The sequence below is a fragment of the Erythrolamprus reginae genome, chromosome 2, assembly GCF_031021105.1.
Source record: "Erythrolamprus reginae isolate rEryReg1 chromosome 2, rEryReg1.hap1, whole genome shotgun sequence".
NCBI lineage: Eukaryota > Metazoa > Chordata > Lepidosauria > Squamata > Dipsadidae > Erythrolamprus > Erythrolamprus reginae.
The window spans coordinates 311,023,843-311,050,478 of record NC_091951.1 but is presented as its reverse complement, the minus strand read 5'-3'; the positions used below and the strand labels follow the sequence as shown (position 1 = coordinate 311,050,478).

Here is a 26,636-nt window from a genome sequence, read left to right as displayed (position 1 = left end):
AGTTTTTAATATGTATTGGAACTTGGTTCTCGTTTGAATTTTGTTTTGACAACTGTGACTAATTCTAGTCATAGCCTCGGGGATGCAGTGGTTAGAGTGCAGTACTGCAAGCTACTTCTGCTGATCACCAGCTGCCAGCAGTTTGGCAGGTCAAATCTCAGTAGGCTCAACGTTGACTCAGCCTTCCATCCTTCCAAGGTTAGTAAAAAACAGATTGTTGGGAGCAATATACTTATTCTCTGTAAACTGCTTAGAGAGGGCTGTAAAGCACTGTGAAGTGGTATATAAGTCTGAATGCTATTGCTATGAATCTACACTTTATAGAAAAATAAAGTCTTTGGGGTTATTTAGGGTTTTTTGTATTGGCAAATTTCTTGTAATTCAAAGTTTGAAAAATTAGACAACTTTATGTCAAATTGACAAATTCAAGCCCTCCTAAAAATGGATTGCATCAGATTTATCCTCATTTATTTGTTTGTTTTGTGCCTTTATATTTTTATAAGTAACTTAAGGCGGCAAATATTTAATACTCTTTCTTCCTCCCATTTTCCCTACAATCCTGTGAAGGTGGGTTCGGCTGAGAGAGAGTGACTGGCAAAAAGTCACCTAGCTGCCTTTCATGTTTAAATAATGCTCTCATATCTGGCTAGTCAACCATGGTCAAGTATTACTGAATCAGTGAAGCCACTTAACAATGACTAAATAATAATTATTACTGGAAAAAAATCTATAAGCTATAGTAATTACAGTGAATCTCTTTATAAGGCTTTATCCTTATATCCGAATCTTCATAGAAGGGCGGCATACAAATAAAAAAATAAAATAAAATAAAATATAAAATAAAATAAAATAAAGTAAATAAAGTAAAGTAAAATTAAATAAATAAAATAAAATAAATATCCTTAAGCGCAATTATTTTTAAATGAGTTTGGCTGATTTTGCGTTGAATGTATTGTTTTAGTAGTATGTGAGAGTGACCTTGGGAGGCAAGAGGAAGAGCCATAGAGTAGCTCAGCATCATGCAAAAAGTATGTCGGTCCATAAAAACAGATGGGAAGTGAGATATGTTTCAAAAGGAACACGCCCTAGTTTTTTGGATTGTATTTTCAGACTTGCAAGAATCTGTTACTTTAATCTTACAATAAAAATATTTTTAGTACCGTACATGGAATTTCTGCTTCTTGTCTGAATTACCTTAAATGTCTGACAATTGATCCCCCAAAGTGTATGCTATGATGTCATTCTTAAATCCTTTTCACTTTCTGCATTAGAATTTTGGTTTTTGTCTTTCCATTGTATTTTGGGACAAAATCATAGTTCAGTGATAAAATCCAGTTCCTGGAATAATGAGTTAACAAGATTAGTAGTTATAGAAAAGATACATAAGACTGCAGATCAAATTTACATATAGGAAGTTGAGCGAATAGTGTGATCTATCACATGAAAGTTTTTTATAGAGTATTTGTAAAATACTCTATAACTCAGTTTGTATTGGAAAGATTTTAATTTTAACCATAATTTTAATTATGGTTCCGACTATCTATATTCTATATGTCCTTTTAGCATTTTAGCATGGTATTAACAAAGATAGTTTCATTAGGGTGAAGGTGAAGGTCCATGATTAGCAATACCAGTAGCACTTAGACATACCATACTTTTCGGAATATTAGATGCACCCCCCCCCCCCCAAAGAAGGTGGGATGTGGGTGCATCTTATACACCTAATATAGTCCTTTCGGCATCCTGAAGCCCCATCCCCATATCCCATATTTGCAAAAAAGGGGCCTGTTTTTCGCAAAGGTGGGGTGGACAGAGAGTCTGAAAGCCTGGGGAAAGGCAAAAATGTCCCACTTTTTGTGAAAAATGGTTGAAATCAGCCCATTTTTTTTGCAAAAACACAGGCCTTTTTGCCATCCTCCAGTTCCCAGGAGCTCTGTGCAGGCTTCCTAGACACTTTCCCTACTCCACTTTTGCAAAAGAATCAGATGAAAAACAGCCTATTTTTTGCAAAAACGGGTGTTTTTGCCTTCTAATTACCCCATCTAGTATGACTGGAGGAGGAATTCTGGTAGGAATTCTGGGAGTTGAAGTCCACTTGTTTTAAAGCTGTCAAGTTTGAAGATCCTGGGTTAGAGGTTCAAGGGTCTTCAAACCTAGCAAGTTTAAGACTTGTGGACTTCAACTTCTATTCCTGAGCTAGCATGACTGGAGGAGGAATTCAGGGAGTTGAAGTCCACAAGTTTTAAAGCTGTCAAGTTTGTAAAAAGTGTCCATGCTTGTAAAAAGTATACATGTTTGTAAAAAGTATTCTGCTACACTGGTATTTTATTAAATAATATAATACTACACCATTTGGTTCAGAATACTTTTTTCCTTGTTTTCCTCCTCTGAAATCTAGGTGTGTCTTATACTTTGAAAAATACAGTATATACTGCTTCACAGTGCTTGACAGCCTTCTCTAAGCAGTTTACAGAGTTAGAATATTGCCCCCAACAATCTGGGCCAACATTTTACCGATCTCGGAAGGATGGAAGTCTGAGTCAACCTTGAGTCTGGTGAAATTTTAACTGCCAAATTGCAGTCAGTCAGCAGAAGTAGCCTGCAGTATTGCATTCTAACCACTGCACCACCATGGCTTTTAATATAAGTCCCATTGATTTCAGCAATAATTTTCTGATTATGATTCTTGAGTTATGCCTATAAGTATTTAAACAAAGAGTTTTGTAAACCACTTTCACAAATAAATGCTTAGTGGTTTACAACTTATTTAAACCAAGTTTCTAAATAACGTATCTGAAGAAGATTAGTGTGGATAGACTATAACATGACTATAAGAAGTATGAGAAGAAGTTACTTTAATTTTATGTGTGTGTTTTGTAGAGTAAATAATCTCTTAGCCAAATATTTAAAAAACATTGTAAAATTATATTTCATCTTGCATTGAGCGTATGCAGCGGTGGGCTACTAGCTGGAATGTTAAATTGGGCTCACCACTGTGGCTCGTGAGTGATTGTAGGGCCAGCGTGATTTTGATTCTGCACCTGTGGAGGTAGCAAAATTGTGCACAGAGCCACAGGTGCACCTGTGTTTCGGCGAGGTTTGGCCAAAACACTAAAAATATTTGAACTCAACAAATCTCTTCTTCATTGTAATACAGATATACAATGGATTCTGTACTTTTTCATATTGTAATTTGCAACTTTCTAGTAAATTTAATTAAGCATGAGGAATCTCTCTTTATTGCACAAATATGCCTTATCTGGCCCTGTTCCTATCAAACCTTCCCTACCTTGGCAGTTTTTAAATTACAATTTTGTCAAGTGGTTACCTATTGGAAGCATTTAGTCTGTATCAAATAGTATACATAGAATATTTGTCATGACTATGCAGGCTGCAAATCCCCGCTCTTCATTTACTGGCAACCTGATAGCATCTGTCTATCAGTCAACTTATAAGAGGGGAAGTTGTCCTTTGTCATATAGGAATTAGATGTCTTTGGCAAACAGGTTTGGCCATGCCTTAAGAGCTCCCTTTCCTGAATAGAAAAAAATATTTATTTTTTAAAAAGTACGTGGCAAAACTCTGAGGAAATGTAAAACTCTAAGGAAATGTATTTGAACTGGGAAAATTAACATGGCCTGTCAAATGGGCGGCGCATGGGCCGGATGCTTCACGCACAGGTCATGTCCATCCCGACTCCACAAAGGCAAAAAACATTGTGATATGTCACGCGACGTGATTGAGTTTGATACTTCAATTAAAGTAATGTGTTTTTAACCATCTAGGCAGACCTTGAGAGTAGTCAGTATATTATTCTCTTGAGAAAGTCAACTTTATTGTCGTACAGGTAGCTTTTCACACAGGTAGTTTCATGTAACTTACAATAAGGCTGTTCACAGCTTAAATGAGTGCTGTGAAATGACCTTTTTATGTAGGTAGAAATACATCACAGCTGTGAATGAGGTTTATATGAAAGAAATGTTAATTGCAACAGCTGAGATAATTCAGATGTTGAAATTTACATATCACATTTGAGCTGTAATGCTTTGGTGACATATGGTGAAAAAAATGTTCCTTTTGATGGAAAATGTGTCGTTTTATTTTTGTTTTGAAAAATACTATTTTTCTATAAGATAAGTTTTTCTCCAAATAATTTACTTTTTAAAATGAGAGTCTCTCTGATATTTACTGAAAATATAAAGTAATCATAGCAAATGATTTTTTTTCTAATTTTCTTTTCTGAGGAGATGGGTTATTTTTGATTCCACTTTCAAGATTTGCATTTAAAGAGAACTAAAAATATTACTTCCGTGTTGAATTCTGAATACTGTATACCGGTAGTTTGATAATCCATTTATGATATTTTAGTAATGCATTTCAACCTCAAATTCATCCAGAAGCATACTATTTTCATTGTTTATTCAGCTTAATTGACAATCAACACCACAGTAATGTGTTATAAATAGGCCATAAGTATTTAGACCACAAAATATTTTCATAGGGAATACTATAGAATCCCTTCTCAGCTGTGCCATTCACTAACAGATGCCAAAACAACATATACTATAAACACAAGCCAAGCTTCAATATCTTTTTTAGAAATGACTCAAAATATTGATCCCCAGACCTTATGCAATGCCAGTCTATGAAAATGTAAATAAGATACAATCTAGAATGTATAAATTCTAGAGACCTATAAAAAGATCTCAAGAGAAACCTTGTACAATATTTTGAATATAAAAATTCTGAGTTTGGAATGTTTTCAATGTTCATTGCTATTTGGATTTATGAAACTAAACTTTATTGTTCCTGTAGAATTTTAATTTTCATGTAAGCCAGTTTATTACAGAAAAATATTAGAATTAGAATGCAGTTGATGTTATAAATGCTGCTGTAAGTGTGTTTTGTTTTGCCAATTTTAAATCTGCCTTTTTGCCTTATATTCTGAAATATTAGGCATGCAATATCCCTTGGAAATAAGCAGAGCATCCATGATTTGAATAAAATAGTTAAGTTGAATACAGCAGTTGATTCGCTGAGGCTGAATTAAGCTGATTGAATAAAAACTGAGGATACAAAACATCCATTAAAATTACTGAATGTCTTTGAAGACTTCTGATTCAGTGCATCCGCTGGATGTTAACTACTGCAGCATTCCCAAGACTGGATAGAATAAAATATATCTTGAGCTATTGATCAGAAGTGGAGATACTGATTTCCTGAATGACAAGTATCTGATTTAGTTATGCCCACGGGATAAACTAGAATATATTTCTTTTAGCATAATTTCAATTATCTAATGAAACAGAAGAAATGAAGTAGCTATCTTATCTTTTCTTTACAGTTGACCAATTAGACATGTTGGGTATATTTTAAGAAAATGAAAATGGTACATTAAGCAAATGAATAACTTCTTTCAATACAGATAAAGCATTGTTCTTCCGACAGCTGAATAAAGGAAGAAGAACATGAGTTACAAACAATTAGTAGTTCTTTATTAACAAATTACTTTTTAAAATTTAATATTATCCCATTTGTAATTTATACTCTTAAAGTGAAGTCAAACGAGGGTTTTATCTGGAGGAGATCTTGCTTTTCCAGGTGAAGTGTTTTTTTGCATGAGGCAAGAGTATTTTTTTCCTGTTGCTCAGTAAATTGTGGACTCATTTCTGGTCTGGACAAATCATTTATAATTTCAGGTTGTGTTTTTTTTAAGTTGTAGCTAAACTTTTAGTCCAGTTGGATATATTTTCCAACATTTTTAGAATTGTCAAAACAAATTATTTTCTTTTTGCATATTTTGAATGTGCTGAAAAATATCTGCTGCAAAATGAACACTATTGATTAGTAACAATTATTAACATTTAAATGAAAATGGATAATCCTTTGATTTAGTTAAGTTTTGTTTTGTATAGTTAAAACATGAAAACACTGTGCCAGAGACAAAACCATGTTTTATTTATGATATACTTGAATATTATATCCTGTTCAATCATGAAATTGGAATTATTGGCATGTTTTCAACCCGTCAAGATTTCCATTTCAAACTCTTAGCTTGTTTTTGCAGACATTAAAATAGACAAATAGAAGAATAGTGTGGCAGTTGGCTGCCATGCCACAAATTAAATTGCCCTCGGGTTTTGGATTTGTTTGTTTTTTTAGTTTTAGATACTGTTTGTTAAATGAAGGAAAAAAATTTTGCCAGAATAAATTGATCCCAGCCTCAGCCAATCACTGACAATTAGTTAAGCAACATAAACTTTAACTGTGATAATATTACTCATGTCCTACTTTGATAGTTTGCACTGCTTGCCAAAGTGCCTAGTAGGAAATTTGAAAGCAAAATACTAACCCATTTATGAATAGTTGGCAATTCCTCTTAAGTTTTGTCTCTTAAATTCGAGTGTTGGGTGGGGGTACGTTAATATTTTTTCAGCCTTATTTTCAACCATCCCGGAACATTGAAATTGATTCTCCACATTTATAAACATGACTTGCCATCAAAGAAATTTTGTTGTCAAAAGTAAGAGTAGCCAAACAGAATGTATAGTAATTTATAATGAACAACTGGCATACAGAGGTAAAATTGTATCCAACTCTAATTCCTAGTTAAGGATAAATTGTATGAGATGAGTTCTATGAAGTTGATACTGAGTCGTTCCAGTGTTTGGATCTAGGAGAAGAATAAATTAGGCTTTCAAATTTGAGGACTGTAGATAGTTTGAATAAATGTGTTTCCTGATATAGCTAGTAGACGGGCTGTAATCCCACCATGTTGGCTAAGACTGTGTTGCTACTACATTTGCCATTTCTCTCTTTAAATTTCTGTTCTTCCAATAAACATTGAATGGGAGAGGAAGACATATAAAGAAAATGAACATTTTACTCAGTTTTTCTCAATACATGTAAGTTCACAAGTGAGGAAGCTGAGGAAGATTACACTAGTCCATTGCTTTATCACAGATCTTATTACATGCATACAGTATCGGGTTGCTACCAGAACGGTGGAGGGGGCAGTGGCATTCTGGTAGCCAAAATGGAGCTGCGCACACAGCTCCGGGTGACCGGCAGGCAGGTGTGCACATCGGAGTGAGATTTGGCTTCTGTGCAAAATCTGAGAGAGGATGTGCGGGTTTATGAGATTTTGGCGATTTTTGGTGAAAACAAATCACTGAACTCTCACATGCCCAAACATCTTCTCGCAAGATTTGCTTCATACGCAGAGGCCAAATCTCACTCTGATGCATACACCCATCGCATGCGCCCGCGCACCCACTGGTCACCCGGAGCTGCACATGTACTGGTAGTGGAGGTAACCTGCATGCATATCTACTACATCTATTAGTTGATTTATATTGTTTCCATTGTCCTAAAGCAGACATATTCCATATTTAAATTTGCGCCCAAATGCTTTTATAAACAGTAGCATAGTAATTTATTATGTTTTGTATCTAATTTCTCACCTTTTTTCTTTTAGCGCATTTCGATAGATTTTGGAAATGCTCTGAAAAAAATTCTCTGCTGAAAAGTGAACTCATTGATTAGTTAGAAGTATTAATACTGTAAATGAAAACAAGTCTTTGATTCAGTTAAAATTTGTTTTGTATAGTTAAAACATGAAAACAATGTATTGGAGAAAAAGCCACAGTTTATTTATGATATATTTGAAAACTGTATTCTGTTATTCAATCATTAAATTGATGTTAGTGGCATATTTTCAGTCAATTCAAGATTTCCATTCCAAATTCTTAATTTATTTTACAGATGTTAAAAGAGAATAGCATGGCAGTTTGCTCCCATGCCACAGATTAAATTGCCTTACAGCCAAGGCACTTAAGCACTATTGATAGTGCTAATACTATAATATTATATTTATTTAATTAGCTGTATACTATTTCCTATTACTAAACACTAAATACTAGAGTAATTTATAACAATTAAAGTAAAAATAATGGATTAAAACAATCTGAATCATTTAAAATTGTATGTAAAATTTTAAAAGTTAACTGGAGTACAAAAATAAAATCCAAACCATACATACCACATTCATACAGGTAAGATATTGGGAGGGAAACATTTCCTAAAATGAAATCTTCATCTATTTCCACCTGCAAGTCTATCCTCCTTAATGTCTCCCACATTTCTATATGATGCAATTGTACTATTTGATTGCTGTTGGATTGTTGAGCCATTTCTTGGCTAGTCACCATTTTACTGTGGAAATGAATAATCCTTTTAGTATTGGCTGAATATATTAGCCTGCAGCCTGAGTCATTTGACAACCTCATTTATAAATATTTGGTTCTCAAACTTTTATAAAATCCTCTCTGAAAGTCATCAGATCCCTGGGGTTCTTCCTTATCTTTTTGCCTTTTCCAAAAGTCGCATAGCAGCCAAGTACTTAGCAAGTAAACTTCTGTCTATTTTTCATGTTTTAAAATGTGAACTGACATGAATTGCCAGTAAGGCCTGAAGTCTGTCAGCTGGCAGAGTTATTTCTCCTGACTGCAAACAGGTCTCTAGAGTCTCATGCGAACCCTCCCTCCAAGTCTAATGTTGAAAGCTTTTAAACTTAGAATATGCAAGGTAATAAATATTCTTGTTTGCTTATCTACTTAAAAAATAGCAAGGAGTAGAAAACAAAATAAATAAAGTAGTACAGGAAAGAAATGTGGAAAAATTGGTATAAGCTTACAGAACATATTTTGTAAGTATAAAAGGATCTTATCCTTTTCTTGTGTCCTCTCTTCGTCTTGAATGCAAAGAGACTTGCCTTTAGTTATTTTATTTTTATTTAATTTCTATGGCTGTCTCATTTCTTGGAAAGCATGGGAAGAAATTTTAGAGATAAAGATTAAAGTGGACATTTTAACTGGAGAAAAGGTTGAAGTATGGTGAATATAGTATCAATTTAATGAGATAAGAGAAAGGTGGGAAGTAGTAACGTCTTGCATCATTGCAATTGTTGGAAAAACAGAGGATGGTCTAAGAAGAAAAAGAAGACTGATGCAATCATCATATAAAAGGGAGTTTGGACATGGGGACAACTGTTGCTCTTGCGGCAAGACAGTTTCTACATTTTTTGTGGAATATTATAAAACTGTCATGTATGATTTGTAAGAACAGCCCCTTGGCTTCCTCTAGAGATCTGTTCCAGCAAAGAACACTAGTGGCAGAAAAAGGTAGAAGTCTCCTTGCTCTCCACAGTGAGAAACAGAAAAGAGCTGGGATAGGGAGCATAGACTGCATGTTGAATGCCAGAGAGGAGTTGAAGCTCCCAGTCCAGAAACATGTGCAATTGATACATTGTACAGTACAGTAGTCCCTCGCTATATCGCGTTTCACCTACTGCGACTTCACTCCATCGCGGGTTTTCAAGAAATATTAATGAGAAAAATCATTCGTGGATCTTCGCTGGTTCATGGGTTTCTGAGGAAGTCGATCGGCAGATTTAAACAGCCCGCAAAACTCGATCGGCAGTTTTTTTTAAAAATATATATCTAAAATTGTAAATACTGTATTTAAATACTGTATCTAAAATAAATACTGTGTGGGAAGGGTTTATAAACACTTAAAACAATGAAAACTTACCAAACAATTACAATATAAATACTTAAATAAGTACTATCAGTCGGTAAATTCCCCATCGCGGATTTCACCTATTGCGGCCGGGTCTGAAACGTAACACCAGCGATAGGTGAGGGCTTACTGTACTTGTGAATCAAATTCACAATACAATTCACTCACAATAATGGCAACCATGTGTCAAAGTTTGGATAGGTGATCTTTAAGGATACCCTTTTTTACGGGACTAAAGGACATTATTTTCACAATACAGTGATACCTCGTCTTACAAACGCCTCATCATACAAACTTTTCAAGATACAAACCCGGGGTTTAAGATTTTTTTGCCTCTTCTTAAAAACTATTTTCACTTACAAACCCACTGCTGCCGCTGGGATGCCCCGCCTCCGGACTTCCGTTGCCAGCGAAGCGCCTGTTTTGGCGCTGCTGGGATTCCAGCAGTCTTCAGAGAGGGGCAACATACAAATCTAATAAATAATAATAATAATAATAATTCCCCTGAGGCTCCCCTCACTGGGAAACCCCACCTCCAGACTTCCGTGTTTTTGTGATGCTGCAGGGGAATCCAGCAGGGGAATCCCAGCAGCGCAAAAATGGGTGCTTCACTGGCAACGGAAGTCCGGAGGTGGGGTTTCCCAGTGAGGGGAGCTTCCGTGAAATTGCAGCATTGCAAAAACACAGATGTCCGGAGCTGGGGCTTCGAGGACTTTGGTGTTTTTGCAATGCTGCGATTTCACTGATGCTCCCTTCACTGGGAAACCCCACCTCTGAACTTCCGTTGCCAGTGAAGCGCTCGTTTTTGCGATGCTGGGATTCCCCTGCAGCATCGCAAAAACACAGAAGTCCCAGAGTGGGGTTTCCCATGGAGGGGAGCCTCAGGGAAATCCCGACAGCACAAAAATGGGCGTTTTGGCTGGGAAAAGGGGTGAATTTTGGGCTTGCACGCATTAATCATTTTCCATTGATTCCTATGGGAAACATTGTTTCATCTTACAAACTTTTCACCTTAAGAACCTCGTCCCGTAACCAATTAAGTTTGTAAGACAAGGTATCACTGTACTTATTTATAAGTTGCATTCTGTTTGAAATAAATGAATGATTATTCTGATTTTGCTCAACTAGGAAAGTTAAGCAACTGGGGTGCCAGAAGCTTCTCTCCCTCTTACGAATATACTGTCCCTCAGATCTGTCAATTTACCAAAGGGTAAACAGAACAGCTTTTCTGAGAGGCATTTGATGACTAACCCAGAGGCTTTAAAAAAAAAAATTAGAATTTTAAGGATGGTTTTTATGTATATTAATTGGATTGATTTAGTACTGTTTCTTTGTATATGTTGTGAGCCACCCGAGTCAACGGAGAGGGGCAGCATACAAATCCAATTAAACCTTAAACCTTTACTTTCCATCTATGAAGAGTAAAGAAGATGAATTTGACAGAGAAAGTGAAGACCTGTTACCAAGGCAATGAACAAATATACAGTACATTGCAAAAACATTGAAGGCAAACATAATCCAAATTCACACAAAAATCAAAGAAGTAACAACCGATTGGTGACAATCGGCAATCTTAATAAAAGTAATTTTAGGTAACTCAGCATCTTTTTCTTGGTCTGATCTACCTTGCAGGGCATGCCAGGGTTGAAATCCAGCAGGTTCTGACACATTCTGGAGAACTGGTAGCTGAAATTTTGAATAGTTTGGAGAACCAGTAGCATAAATTTTGAGTAGCTCAGAGAACTGGAGAATACCACCTCTGGCTAGCCCCAGAGTCGGGTGAAAATGGAAAATTTGCAATATCCTTCCTCTAGTAGTGGGGAGGGAATGGAGATTTTGCAGTATCCTTCTCCTGCTATGCCCACCAAGCTACATCACGCTCACCAAGCCATGCCCACAGAACCAGTAGTAAAAAAAAAATGATTTCACCACCAGTGCATGCCAAAACTGGCAAGTGCCCGGTTTTTAATTTTAAAAAGGTTTTATGAGCTTTATGATGGGTATGTTTTTTTACCATTTCCATTGATTTGTGAAAGCAAAATCAAAGAATGGCCAACCACTTGGTGACATAGAGTGGCAATGAATCCACTATTCGAAGAAGAAAGGCAAATATAGATGTCCCTATTCGAAGACTTGGAAGACCAGATTAAGGACAGATTGCCATAGACAAAATTTATCTCTCTGATTGCTAGGAGTCAAAAGCAACTTAAGTTGGGACCCACACCAGATACTTCTGGTTTACAGTGGAATTCAGACCCCCCCCCAGCTCAGATATTTCTTAAAAAAATAAACCCAGTAGTGTAGTATTTCACACAAATCAAATAAGTAATACAATACAGTGAAGCCTTATTGTAGTATTTATATTCATTGGCTTCCTCTCTTCTTTTTTTATTTAAGTTTTTAAAAGGTTACATCGCATGACAATATACAATTCAATTGTGTTTCCTACTGATTGTTGTATTGATTTGCTTAATTTGCATCAAATTAACTGAAAGGATTCATGTTTGTCATTTAATTACATTGGTGAAGAGTTTTATTGATTGTTTCTGTTTTAGTAACACTGGGTATTGGGCAGTTTTATTGTTGCTTTTTTTCATTCCTTTTGTCGTTTTTCTAGCTGCTTTGTTCACATTACTTTTGATTGTATTACACCTCTTCCTGTGGCATTTCAGTTTATTCTTTGGATCTTACTAACTGTTGCATGGTAGTATTATAACTTATTGAGAATATGAACAGGTTCAGTGGTATACAGTACACAATTAGTAAATAAATAAATAATAATGCTTGTTTTTATAGCTATGGAAAGAAAGTAATGTAAATGTGGGACATGCATATCCTTTTGTCAGAAGAGTTGCCTAGCTATAAATCCTAACTAATGTTGGCATTAAAGATTTAAGGATACAGCTGTCTCTAGCCGTCTATCTAGAAAAGACTACATTTAGCCTTTGCTGTCTGCTGGCAACCTCTTCTCAATTGAGTTCATTAATTCTCTTGTCTACCCAAAACATTACTCTATTTGTCACTGTTTTGGCTACCACTATCTAGAGGAGAAGAGCCAATTTCACCAACCAATACTATTGATGGTAGTTTTATGAAAGTTCGCCTGTGCTTCAAATAATGGACTAACTCATTATACTTTGTAAATGTATCTCCTTTGCTCCATTGGACAGAAATGAAAAACAAGTTCCAGTACGTGCATAACCATTTTCAAAACATAATTATTTACATCTCTGATTATTTCTCTTTTTTCTTTACTGTGATAAATTGATTGATTGAATAGTAAGATATGAATACTGTATAGCTATAAAATTAAAATACTTTATATAATGAGCTTGCAAATCATTTCTTTTCCAAATAATAAAATTTTAAAAATGAATAGCCTCATAAAAGGTACAGTTGTGATCATTCAAAATTAACATACCCATTAAAGATATTATATAATGTTAATTTTAATTAAAGTAACATTTTATTAGAAATAGCAGCAAAAGAAATTTGAGAGATGTATCTAGATCTTTCCAGTTTTCGAATTATTATAGTGATAAAATCCCCTTGGGATAGAAGTGAACACACTGACATTATTTTCTCGTAAACACTATGAAAATAGCTTTTCCAGGATGATTTTTACCAAATGCTACCAATCCCTAAATCAGGAATTTGGTTCAACTATATTTGTAGATGCCTTACAGCACAAATGAGGGTAGACCAAAAAACTTATATGTAAGGGTTTGCCTGCCTAGTCCCTCCCTAGCCATGAAAGCTTTAGACAAAGCCAATGGGAGAATAACCGCATGATTCACTGAGCTGCAGTGATTCACATAAGCATGATCCAAAAAAATGGTTGTAAAATTGGATATGACTTACTTAACAACTATCTTGCTTAGCAGCGGAAATTCAGTTCCCAAATGTTGTGGGCTGAGAACTACTGTATTTTTTGAAGTACAGTGATCCCTCGAGTATCGCGAGGGTTACGTTCCAAGACCCCTCGCGATACTCGATTTTTCGCGATATAGTGGTGCGGAAGTAAAAACACCATCTGCGCATGCACGCCCTTTTTCCATGGCCGCGCATGCGCAGATGGTGGAGTTTGCGTGGGCGGCGGGGAAGACCCAGGGAAGGTTTCTTCGGCCGCCCAGCAGCTGATCTGCTCGGCAGCGCCGCAGCAGCGAGGAGCCAAAGATCGGGGTTTCCCCTTTGCGTGGGCGGCGGGGAAGACCCAGGGAAGGTTTCTTCAGCCGCCCAGCAGCTGATCTGCTCGGCAGCGCCGCAGCAGCGAGGAGCCGAAGATCGGGGTTTCCCCGCCGCCCACGCAAAGGGGAAACCCCGATCTTCGGCGGAATATAAGATAATTTTTTATATTAATGGGTTTTTTAATCATTTTTAGTATTAGATTACACTTGTACACTGTTTTATTGTTGCTGTTAGCTGCCCCGAGTCTCCGGAGAGGGGCGGCATACAAATCCAATAAATAAATACATACATACATACATACATACATACATACATACATACATACATACATACATAAGATGCACCTTAGTTTTAGGGGAGGAAAATGGGGAAAAGAATCTGCTTACCAGGTATTCATTATTTTATTCCCTGGTTAGGGCTTTAAAAAATCTTTATGCAAAGAGTAACAATGAAAGAGCTGGGAACATCACTAGCAACTGGAAATTAACATTTGGAGAAAATAGAGCAATGGAAAAAACCCTACAAAGACTTAGGGCTTAGAAAACATTCTTCACAGAGAATAATTGCAAGCTGGTAATAATTGCAAGCTAGTTAGGGCTGGAAAGAAACATTCAGAGCAAGTAGAGAATGAAAAAACCCTTTATAAAGACAGGGTTTGGAAAATGTTCTTCACAGAGAAGAACAATGAAAGAGCTTGCTAGTGGGTAAGAGCTGGGAATATCGTTATCACCTGGTTAGGGCTAGAAAGAAACTTATTCGGAGCAAGTTAGAGCAATGAAAAAACCCTGCAAAGACTTAGGACGTGGAAAACATTCTTCACAGAGAGAAGCAATGAAAGAGCCTGCAAGGTAAGAGCTGGGAAGATGGTTAGCAGCTAGTTAGGGCTGAAAAAACAAAACAAAAAAATCCCTACATTCAGAATATAAGACGCACCTTAATTTTGAGCCTCTTTTAGGGAGGAAAAATGTGTGTCTTATACTCCGAACAATATGATACCTTCTCTCCCATATACTCACCCCCGCCCAGCATTTTTCACTATTTTGCAGTATGGACAATTTAGACAATGTTCAAACAAACCTACCTTATACAAACCTACTTTATACATTTTGTAGTGAGAGAGAAGATAAGCTGTTAATATACAGTACCTAATAGCCATAGATTTATTGATAGGTGCAATTGTCAGGACAGCTCATATATATAGCAGAAACTGAAAGTATAAAAGCACATTGTGATATTTCATGCAGAAGTTGGATAGAAGAATTGAGACAGATTATGTCCTTTCATGCCTGCAGCATGATTGGTTTGTATTTGCAGTGTGTAGACAGTTTTGTCTCCCTTCAAATGTCATCATGCGCTGTTGATGTCACCTAGTTTAGTAATGAAAGACATGCAAGAAAACAACGAAGCTCAGAGAGCACCAAGGACCTCACAGTTCAACCCAGGGCTACAAAGATTCTCTTCCATTGGTAGCGTTATCTGTTTTCTCTCTCTCTGTAGCTGCACCATGTTTGCACAAGTTGTGTTGGTTGAGTTGAGTTGCAGAAACTTCAGTAAAACATTTCAAGTATCAACAAATCTGGGATTAGAATATCATTATTTTTCCAAAGTATAATTCTATACCAAGAAAGTCTTGAGAAGGTCGCAGAAGAACATGATTGAGTTATTTCAAGATGATAAAATACAGCAAGGACAAATTATTAATCTACCTGCATTTCACAAACCATTCTTCTGTGAGCTCTGCCTCTGTTTGTAGACAGGAAATTAGCTTCCAAGTTAAATAATTTACTCCCTGCAGGTTTATTAAGAATTGATGGTAGCATTCCTGTCTGCAAGACTAACCCACTACAGAATTTGATAGCCACTCTTTCCAAAGAGAATTATTCTTTCCCACAGATGGGAAAAAACAACCCACCTGACACATTTTAAGGAGCTTTGTTAATCTTTGTGTATAAATTATTGGCAGAAGTTAGTTTAATGCTCATTAAACATTTACCTTGACCAACCATTTGCGTGGCTAATGGTTGGGAGAAATGCAACCAGAGCAGGTTTTTCCTTTTCATATTTTAGAGGAAAGGAAAATGACCATTTAAGAACTCTGTACAAACTCTGCTTTTTTGTATTTCATGAAGTCATATCTTATTCGGAGAGATATCATAGAAGCACTTGATGTGGTGCGTCCTCTTAACTTTCCAACAAAGCTAAGCAGAGCCTATGCTAGAGAGGTTCGAGATCAGGGATGTCAAGTATGTGTTGTCATGGCGTTGTCATGTGATGTATTAGGACTTTTTTTCCTTTTGCTAAACCAGGTGAAGGCATCATGCATTCAGCCTGTGGGCTGCGAGTTTGACAGCCCTGTTCTAGAATCAAATGTGTTTATGCATGATGAAATCAAGAATCCATTTAGTATTATTTAATAAGACTTTTTTTTCCCTGAACACTAAGTTTGTGCAATTTTTATGAATTGGCTTCAGCAACCACTTTGGAGGGACATTCATTCATTCAAAACCTTTTCATAGAGTAAAAGGTAAATTGAAAGGGAGAAAAGGAAAGAAAGTAAGAAATCAAATTTCCACTGCAGGAATTTCATTGTTGTTCCATTTTGCTGCATTGTTGTATGCAAAATCAATTTACCATATTTCCTAATTCATTGTCCATAAGTACTAATAACAAGAATTCTGGTTTTTTATATTAATCTTTAAAATTATTTGCATTATTGTATATATATATATCCAAAATTTCTTAACTTTATTACAAATCTATCATGCATGATAAAATGTCCCTTCATGCTTTCCCCATGTATTTATTTATTTATTTGTTTGTTTATTTATTTATTTATTTATTTATTATTTATTTATTAGATTTGTATGCCACCCCTTTCTGTAGACTCGGGGCGGCTCACAACACAATAAAAACAGTTTATAACAAATCTAATAATTTACAATATAAAATATTTAAAAATATTTATGGTTTGAAATGGTTTGAAATACCTTAGTATAGTTTTAATAATTTCTCTAGTGTCATCATTTTATACATCATTTTATATTTTTTCTCTCTCTTAAATTATGATACTGTAAATTTAATACCTGTTGCCCACATTTTCTCTCAAGTGTCCATCTCTATGTTATACCCCAAACTAATAGCCCAGTTTCAAATTCTGCTTTGTGTTTTTTCAATTCCAGTTAATTTTTTATCCATTTAAACCTTTTGTAACCAATTGTTCTCTTGACATCATCTTAATTTCTCCATTCTTCTGTATTAATAACATCTTAATATGTTAACTCTTTATCTCTGATGTTTCTGTTCTTTAAAATGTTTCATTTGTGGAAGTCAATAACAAACTGAGCTTGTATTTTTCCATATTCTCAATGCTTTTTTAAAATCCACATTAATTTTTTCGTATCATTAAAAGCCTGCCAACCAAATTTCAGATTATGGTCTCCCAATTCTAACGTTTTTAAATTTCTTTCCCATTCTTTCATCCAAGGAAGCATGAATAGGCAATAGTGCATTCCTTTCCTGGGTCAGTTTTTATATCTGATCCTACAGAACAGTCTCAGCTGAGAAATGAAAGAGCAACAATAGTTTTACTGTTGCTGAAGTTTAGTGTTTAAATTTAAACTATTGTTTAAAATGTCTAGTGTCTTAACCACTACACCAAACTGACACACAATTCATTATTACCTTAAGAAACTAACCTGAAAATATACATCTCATAACCCCATTTTTAAAATTATATTTAGAATGATATATTAATACATAGCACCTTTTTCTATTGTGCAAAGGTACAAAAGCTAATCAGTTTAATTAAAGTCTCTAATTCTGACCTTGTACATGTTGTCTATAATTTTAAATAAGAGTTTAAATTTAGAGAGCCAGTTTGGTATAGTGGTTAAGGCGCTAGACCAGAAACTGGCTGACCATGAGTTCTAATCCTGCCTTAGACAGAAAAGCCATTCGAGTGACCTTTACCCACTCACTTTTCGCCTAGGAAGGAAGCAGTCACTTTTTGTGCAAACCACTTCCCAAAATCTTGCCAAGAAAACTGCAGTCACCGGGGGTTAACAATGTGTCAAAGGCTTTATGATAATAAATAATAATGCTCATTATATGGACAAAAATGCCAAATCTAGCTTGAACATCTGGCTGACTGTGCAGCGAACCATAAATAATAATGGATTAAATTTAGTGTAATTGCCTGCATGTTTAAACTTCCACTTTCCTCTGTCTTGTATCTTTACGCACCCTACTCCAGATAATCCTCTTCACACAAAAGAAGCTTTGCAATACATATATGAAGGAAAGAAAAGTCTATTTGTCAATAATCCCTATTGCATTGGTAGATAAGCAACAACAGAAAAAAGATAATTAAAATCAAATAAGGATTTTCCCAAGAAAATTAACAGTTGCTATATAAAGTAAATGCTGAATTAATTGGCACTGAGTAATTAAAAATAATATATTTGTGTGGTTAACCACCTATGTTCAGCAAACATAAAATAGTAGATACCATATTAGTAAAAGTTTGATTTAGACAGTGCTTAGTTTATTTAATAGTCATATCTAAACGTATCATAAAAATATGAGAGTTTCTACATCTAATCCCAATATTGTTTTATTCGCAGACTATAGAAAACTATTAAATTTCAGCCTGGAATTTGCACATATGCTTTGCTAAATTGGCACCTAGAAAAAGTGTTTATCTAGAAATTCCAGACACCTTTTGCATAATGGAGCTATGAGTAAAGCAGATGCTTCTTCTTTTTTTAACCAAACATTTCTGCCAGGTGACGATACCCGTGATACTTTAGTTACTCTAATCTCCAGGAAGAGCATGAATGAGCAACTCTTCTCCTCTGGCTCTTGGTTTTCAGCATCACCAGATATCTTTTTGAAAACCTGCTATTCTATCCCAGACATATGAAGCAGATAGTGAAGCCTCACATCCATCTTTTTGGGCAGAGCATTAGGTTTTGGTTGCTTGGTTGGTTGGTTGGGTATTTTTAGGTGAAATTTCAATTAATGCTTTGTACTTTACAATGTTCATAGATTTTTCCCACTCCGTTGCCACCACCCTCCCCAAAATATGAGCTATTCCTAAGGCCAGGGGGTGGTTCCTTCCTAGAAATATGTGACATTGAACTCTCCATTTTTCCCCCCAGCCAAACTATATGGTGTGAGATTTCATTATTTTGCCTTGTCTTTCTGGAATCAGTGCATAACAAGAATATAAATACTGCTTTGGAATCTTTCCTCTGTGGAAACTATATTGAGAACAAATGGCAACAAGAGAGAAGAAGACATTCGTCATCTTGTATAATTGTTTGTCTCTTACTATTGTATAATTGTTTGACTAATACTAGAAGAGAAGATAATTGAGAATATAACAGAGGATGTTCTTTTTCATTAATTAGAAAATGCATATATCATTTTCCCCAAGTTTCCAAATAGAGTCCTTACTTGTTACTTCCAATCAGTATTAGTTTAGATAATTTGAACCTGAGATGAGTAAAGTAGGAAACATAGCTACCCAGAACTTCATATCGGGTGAACATCAATATCTCACAAGCAGCACAGAGACCAGTTTGAGTGGAATAAGGTGAAAATAATTTATCCCAGATTTGCCTTTCTGAGTTCTAATTACCTTTGTCAGATGCATGAATATATATTAAAATAAATCCCATTAATAAATCCCATTAATAATAACAATAAATGAATCAATAAATAAAATAACTGAAGAAAAATGTTTGAAAATTTCAGTTGGAGCAGGTTGCCGTGCGAAATTGACTTGGCGTTTTCATTCCTGGAGTTCTGCCTAAATATGCAAATAATGTTTTAGTGCAGTCCAATCACCCCCAGTTTAGTGCCCTCCATATGTGTTGGTAAATATAGTGTTTAGATTTAGGGCTGACCCTTCTGGCTGGGAATAATGATAAAATCCAAGAATATGGAGAATATTTCAATCATTTGGACCAGAGGTCTTCAAACTTGGCAATTTTAAGACTTGTGGACTTCAACTCCCAGAATTCTCCAGCCGGTATAGTTAGCTAGAGAATTCTGGGAGTTGAAGTCTACAAGTCTTAAAGTTGCCAAGTTTGGGGCCCCCTGATTTGGACTGTTGGTAAGAATTTGTATCACTCCAAGAATAAGAGTCTACGGAGAGGGGCAGCATACAAATCTAATAAATAAATAAATAAACAAACAAACAAGCATATAGATTGTTGCTTTGCGTAGTGGTGGGAAGCAAAACTTCATAGCATCGGAAACTCAACATAGAATGCAAAGACTCATAACACAGAACATTTCTTAGTAGTACACTTGTCAATTTCCATTATTTTTATGCAATGCACCATTAACTAATAAAACACTAAAATTGAGAAATCAATAAAACTATGCCAAATGGTTTCCAGGATATTTCTTAGAATTTCTAGCGAAACATTTCATAATACTTGAACCATGCTACAATATGTATCCTTTCAAACCCCATATGGGAATTCAACAACAAAAGATCAGTAAAAGTGTCAGTAATTGATGGATATGTCAAATTGGGGAGAAACCAAATATTGTACACATATGTGGATCTTATATAAAATCTTGGCAAATTTAACCGTATTAGTTTACATTAATCTTAATAAAGGCAAAATTATTATTGTAACTGAAACTGGCACATAATTTCTACTTCAGGCTGAGATGTCAGTGTATAGTAAGTTCCTGATTTAAGAGGGCCCTGGTTTAACCCTTAAGCAAGGAGAAACTTGAAGTGTTTAACGGTACTTTGTTCTATCATATAGCCTCATTCCTGTCAGTATTAGGATAAGAACCAGAGGTGGACTTTAGCCAAAATGCTAAATTGGGCTCACCATCACAGCTCGTTAGTGCTTGCGGGGCCAGCGTGATTTTGCTTCTGCACCTGTGGAGATATCAAATTCCGCACCGAGCCACAGGTGCGTCCGTGTTTCAGCATGCGTGAAAGCAAAAAAACTCACCAAAACACGGGCGCACCTGCAACTCCGTGTGCAATTTTGCTATCTTCACAGGTGCAGAAGCAACATCGCGCTGGCCCCGCAAGCACTCATGAACCATGGTGGTGAGCCCAATTTAGCATTCTGGCTAGCAACCTACCCCTGATAGGAACTATATCACGTAGGGTGGTTATTGGGTTCTGTGATTTGTCTATTGAGATACTCACATTTGCATTTTCAGTTTGGGTTGCTCATTTCAGTTTTTAAAAAGTCCTAATACCTAAAAAAAGGCTTACTTTCTGTCAAAAGCAATGCAATTTTTGTTTTCATTCTTTGTACTTTGGGTATAATTCATAGTCATACATTATTTCAATTATTATATTGACATTAGAAGGCAGGTGTATTCATGCATGGTTGCATTTTCACCAGTGATGGGTTGCTGTTAGGATCAATTATTAGAACTGGTAGTGCCGGCAGTGGGAGACTCCACCCACCCACCCGGAATGCTTCTGTGTAGGCACAGAAACACAATATGTATGCGAACAAGGGGCAAAATTATTTACAACCCACCATTGATTTTGGCCCCATTAATTTTAAATCAGCAATGAATTTAATGTCAGCCCAATATGAAAAGAGAAAGTGAATTTGTGAAAGCACTTTGGGGTATTTGAACTTAGAGGTTTTGCAGTTTGCACCCATTTTTGAGATAGGCAGGGGAATACTCTCCCCAGCAGGAGTAGGAGTTCCAACAGAAGCCCTCTCTTTACTTAACTTGAGTGGGGCCTGAGGTTGGGGGATTGAGAGGAGGAGTTTCAGAAGGGTTAAATTTGATGGTGGTTTATGGATAGTTAGGCTGCTGGCTATGTAGTGACATCAGAGAAGCCACAGGAATAAATGTAACTGACTAGTAAGGAATTAGGGTACTAGAATCTTGCGCCATCCACAGTGATGATGAATGGAATACAAGAGAATGGTGTAGACAGGAGAGGGTGTATTAATGTGATGATATACTGAGGGAGATACTGCAAAAGATGGTATAGGCTGCCTTCAAGCAATGGATGTCTTGCTCTTGTCCCCTAGTTTTAATTTGGGGAATTATGCAGCAGGTTTTTAGTATTTAGTGCCTTGAATTAAATAGATTTCATTGAAATCTTGCATAATTTCAAATATTTTTGTACAATGCCTGACATATTTATTCAAGAATATTACATGCTTGAATTCAGAAATAATGTTCGTCCCTGATGTAATGCCTTATTATTTATTCATTTATTTATTTATTAGATTTGTATGCCGCCCCTCTCCGTAGACTCGGGGCGGCTAACAACAATAATGAAACAACATATAACAAATCTAATATTTAAAATAATTAAAAGACCCTTATTTAAAAAACTGAACATACACACAAACATACCATGCATAAATTGTATAGGCCTATGGGGAAGGGAATATCTCAATTCCCCCATGCCTGACGACAGAGGTGGGTTTTAAGAAGCTTACGAAAGGCGAGGACGGTGGGGGCAATTCTGATCTCTGGGGGAAGTTGGTTCCAAAGGGTCAGGGCCACCACAGAGAAGGCTTTTCCCCTGGGTCCTGCCAAACGACATTGTTTAGTCGATGGGACCTGGAGAAGGCTGTGGGACCTAACTGGTCACTGGGATTCGTGCGGCAGAAGGCGGTCCCGGAGATATTCTGGTCTGATGCCATGAAGGGTTTTATAGGTCATTACCAACACTTTGAATTGTGACCGGAAACTGATCGGCAACCAATGCAGACTGCGGAGTTTTGGTGTAACATGGGCATACTTAGGGAAGCCCATGATTACTCTCGCCAGTTGCATTCTGCACGATCTGGAGTTTCCGAACACTTTTCAGAGGTAGCCCCATGTAGAGAGTGTTACAGTAGTCGAGCCTTGAGGTGATGAGGGCATGAGTGACTGTGAGCAGTGACTCCCGGTCCAAATAGGGCTGCAACTGGTGCACCAGGCGAACCTGGGCAAACGCCCCCCTCGCCACAGCTGAAAGATGTTTCTCTAATGTGAGCTGTGGATCGAGGAGGACGCCCAAGTTGTGGACCCTAAAGTTGCGGACCATAAATAACTTCATCAGTTATTAAAAGAAAATGGCTAACCTTAACCCTTTTCTGGTGGTCTAACCAGGTCTGATCTTGTTTAGCGGTTTAGTGATCAGCTAACAATGACTAGGTGCTGACACCTGCTAAGAAGGATACACAATTTTTGTAATGCCTGGATGCCTTTTCTTTTTTAAAGGACAAGAACCACTTACTGGATATATAGAATATAAAGCCCAGGAACTTACAATGTGATTTACTCAGTATTGCCAAAATAGTTGCAAATATTACAAATTGTATATGAGAAAATTGGTTAAATTGTTATTTTATATACAGTATATTTGGAATTAAGTAATACGCTAAGCACAAAAGATACCAATTCTATTGTTTAATCTGTCCAATTCTATAGTTTAAATGCTGTTTTTGCCATAACACAGAGGAGCAAGCCATGAGCATCTTTGAAAAATATTATTTATTTCCCAAATCTGAATAAAGACTCCATATAAAGTATATTAGAAGACAATGTTTTATAGTGTTATGCCTTCATTTAATTTTATTTAAAGTAACAAACATACATATATTTCATATGTCTTGAACTTTAGACTACATTCTGGTGCATCAAAATCGACAGAGAGGCAACCGACCTTGAAAAGGGCTGAAGAAGAGAAAAGCACAGGTGACCTTGAAGACCTGTTTGATGATATCTGACTTATCTGGAAGAAAGCTACCGTTTTATTGCAAGCTGCTAAAAATGCAATCAATTCTCTCTTCCAAAGAAAGAAACTGTTTTACATGTAGCAATGGAAACAGTTATTTGTACTGTAAAATAATATTCAACTAGCGTTTTATCTTTTTCTAACAAAGGCTTGTACTCATGAATCACTAACAGTCAACACTTTGCAGATTTCAGGAAGTTAATCTGCCTTCCGTTGATGTGAATGAGGAAAGTTAATTTATCCTCAGGATTAGGAAGGACAATTATCAGACCATCGAAATGGCAGCAGTGAAACCTGGGAAGAAAGATAAAAGACTGCGACCCATGGCTTCAGGCAGAAAGGTGTCTTGAAATCTCAATAGTGGTTTTATGATTAAATGTATTTCCCAAATTAAGAATAGATACAGTGTCTCATCCGTTAGACAAATGTTTTCTTTCTGTTTGATCATTGCTTTTAAATGTCCTAAATGAAGTCTCTTGCTGCAAAGTTATTTTCAGGCCTTTACTCCATTTCCTTCTCAGTAATGGTCCCTAGCGACTATAGTTTTGAGAACAAAAGCAGTGACCCACAACTTCTACCAGCAGTGTTCGAATGTCAAAATCCAGGGTTTTTATGACATTGTGGAGATAAGGCAATCTGTTGTATATTGTTTTACATTTTGAATTGGATTATTCTTATGAATAATATTGCCATAATAGGCCAGTTTGTTCTCAGTTTTATATCTGGATATATTGAATTAAAACTCCCAGAACTCTCAGCCAATGATGGAATTCTGCCAGTTTTAAATCCAGGAAATTTGGAAAAGTCTGCATAAGACTTTGAAAGAAGCTTATGATAATAGATTAATTATTAAAATGGTGAATTACATTTTCAGTTATCAAACATCACTATTAAACAACATTGGACTAGCTGCCATATTTCATCCAACTAACTTCACAGGATTGTTATGGATAAAATCAACTTCACAGAATTGTTATGGATAAAAAGTCTGCTATGTGTATAATCTTTATATGGAGCAAAAATAGGATTATAAACTCATGAATAAGAAGATGGGCACATATGTATGCTGCAGGGATTCTGGGTGTCACATGACAACGTACTTAATGATGTCATGCAAATGATACAATTTACATCTTGATTAATGGCATTTGTTCAGCAACCTTTCAAACTCACAATGACACTAAGGAGATTTGTGGCTAGTCTTTGAAATTGCATTGCAGCATCTCTGTAGTTAGATGATTTCGATTCAAGCACTTAGGCAACTAGTTCACAATGATGAGAGTTACCTCTTGTCACTGTCATGTGCTGGCCATTTGTAACCTTCAGTGTCTGATTCTGACAGTCAATGGGAAAGCTGTCAGGAGATTGTTGATGGCAATCACATGATGCTACACCAAATGACCATGAAAGATTTGCCTAATGGTTACAACTGAAATTCATTAATGAAGGCAACTGTCCATGTCCCAGGATCTCTCATTCTGGTGAGAGAGTAGTTCCCTGAGAATGGGCTCCAGCACAAGTCCGAAAACCTGGAGACTAAATCTCTGATTCCGATAACTAACCTAGATTGGGTCCTACAAGAACTGAAATAGCTGGAACAGCTATTATTCAGATGGTATAGTCATGTGGCATCACACTTTACAATCATGTTGGCTAGCAACAGAGCTTCCAATCCCAACTAGCTAATTGAAAACTATTTGTGCTTGCTTCAACCTCATAGTCCATGTATGTAATTGAAGCATTTGTACAATGATGCTATCACACCCTGCCATTTGATGTCAACACAGTTTGTTACAGACGTTACTGGGAACACAGGCCAAATTAAAAATGTAGAAAGCCATTAGAAGTCAGATTGCCACCGAGTTGAGACTATTTTTTATTCTCTGAGCTTAAGTTTAATTTATTTATTTTTCAATCTGAATGGTATTTTTGGCTTGTTTTCCCACTATTTTTACAAAATATGTGACCTTTGAAAAATTACTTTGAGATTTATATAAACACAACCACTTGGTGCTTTGTTCAAGTATTCTACTATGGAAATTATCCTATGTTAAGCATTTATGCAAAGTGCTCCTATAAGAAGTAATTTACGTCATTTTAATATTTTCTTAATTACACAATAATTGAATTGTCAGTTCTGCATATAATTACCTGAAATAAAAGAATGAGAACTTCAAATCGATTACCGTATTTTTCAGTGTATAAGATGCACCTTTTTATCTCAAAAGGGTGCTTTAAAAATTGAGTGTGTTCTTATACACTGAATGGTGCCGAGGCCCGGGTGCGGGGTGCTGGGCATTCGGAGCAGAGGAATCACATTGAAAATGCAAGGCAGGTGCGCTGCCTGAGTTAACCGCCAATCCCAGCAGAGGCAGCAGTGGCGGCGGCAACTGCTGAGACAGCTCTGGCAGCTTCCCTTCGAGGAGCAGCAACACTGGGAATGTCATGCCCACACCCCAGCCCGCTCCCCCCACCCCCAGCCACTTCTGAATCGCCAGGCTGAGGAGGTCAGCGAACAGGATATGAAGGGGCAGATTTGTCTTAAAGCTGTCAGGTTTGAAGTTTGTAAAAAGTGTACGTAGTTTTAATACATGGTCATAAAAATTGTTCTGCTACACTGGTATTTTATTAAACAATACGATACTACACCATTTGGTTCAGAATACATTTTTCCTTGTTTTCCTCCTCTAAAATCTAGGTGCGTCTTATACACTGGTGCGTCTTATACACAGAAAAATATGGTACATATGTACATACATAGAGACCGCACTTCATAGTTAAGACTATCCATTGCCCATGGTTTCCTGTTTATAATGCCTCCTTTATACAGTATATAGATTGAGTCCTGCATCAACCATTATTCTCTATTAAATGAATAAATTATATTCAATTGCTTATGTGTATAATTTGTCATTGTTTTTCTGTTTTCATGATTTTAATTATTCTGACACTGTTTTCCAATCAGATTCAATCTGAAATAGGTAAGTATAGAAATTGAATAAATCAATCAATTGCACAATCAGTATATCAGCCTCTACCAATGTGATCTCCTCCACATTCCTTTGAACTATCCTTTTCTGACAAACCTGTTCGATGATAAGTAATTCTGGGAGTTGTGCCAAAACAT

General features: G+C 36.3%; 1 protein-coding gene across 5 annotated transcripts in view; it reads left to right on the top strand.

Moving 5' to 3' along the window:
* XRCC4 (X-ray repair cross complementing 4) overlaps positions 1–26,404 on the top strand; it is a 99,943-nt gene extending 73,539 nt beyond the window's left edge. For all 5 annotated transcript variants that reach the window (XM_070743073.1, XM_070743072.1, XM_070743071.1 and 2 more), the window contains one exon: positions 23,396–26,404. In XM_070743073.1, the coding sequence (XP_070599174.1) occupies positions 23,396–23,501 (106 nt within the window). In that variant the 3' untranslated portion in view covers positions 23,502–26,404. The remainder of the gene's footprint in view (positions 1–23,395) is intronic.
* Positions 26,405–26,636: the final 232 nt, after the last annotated feature.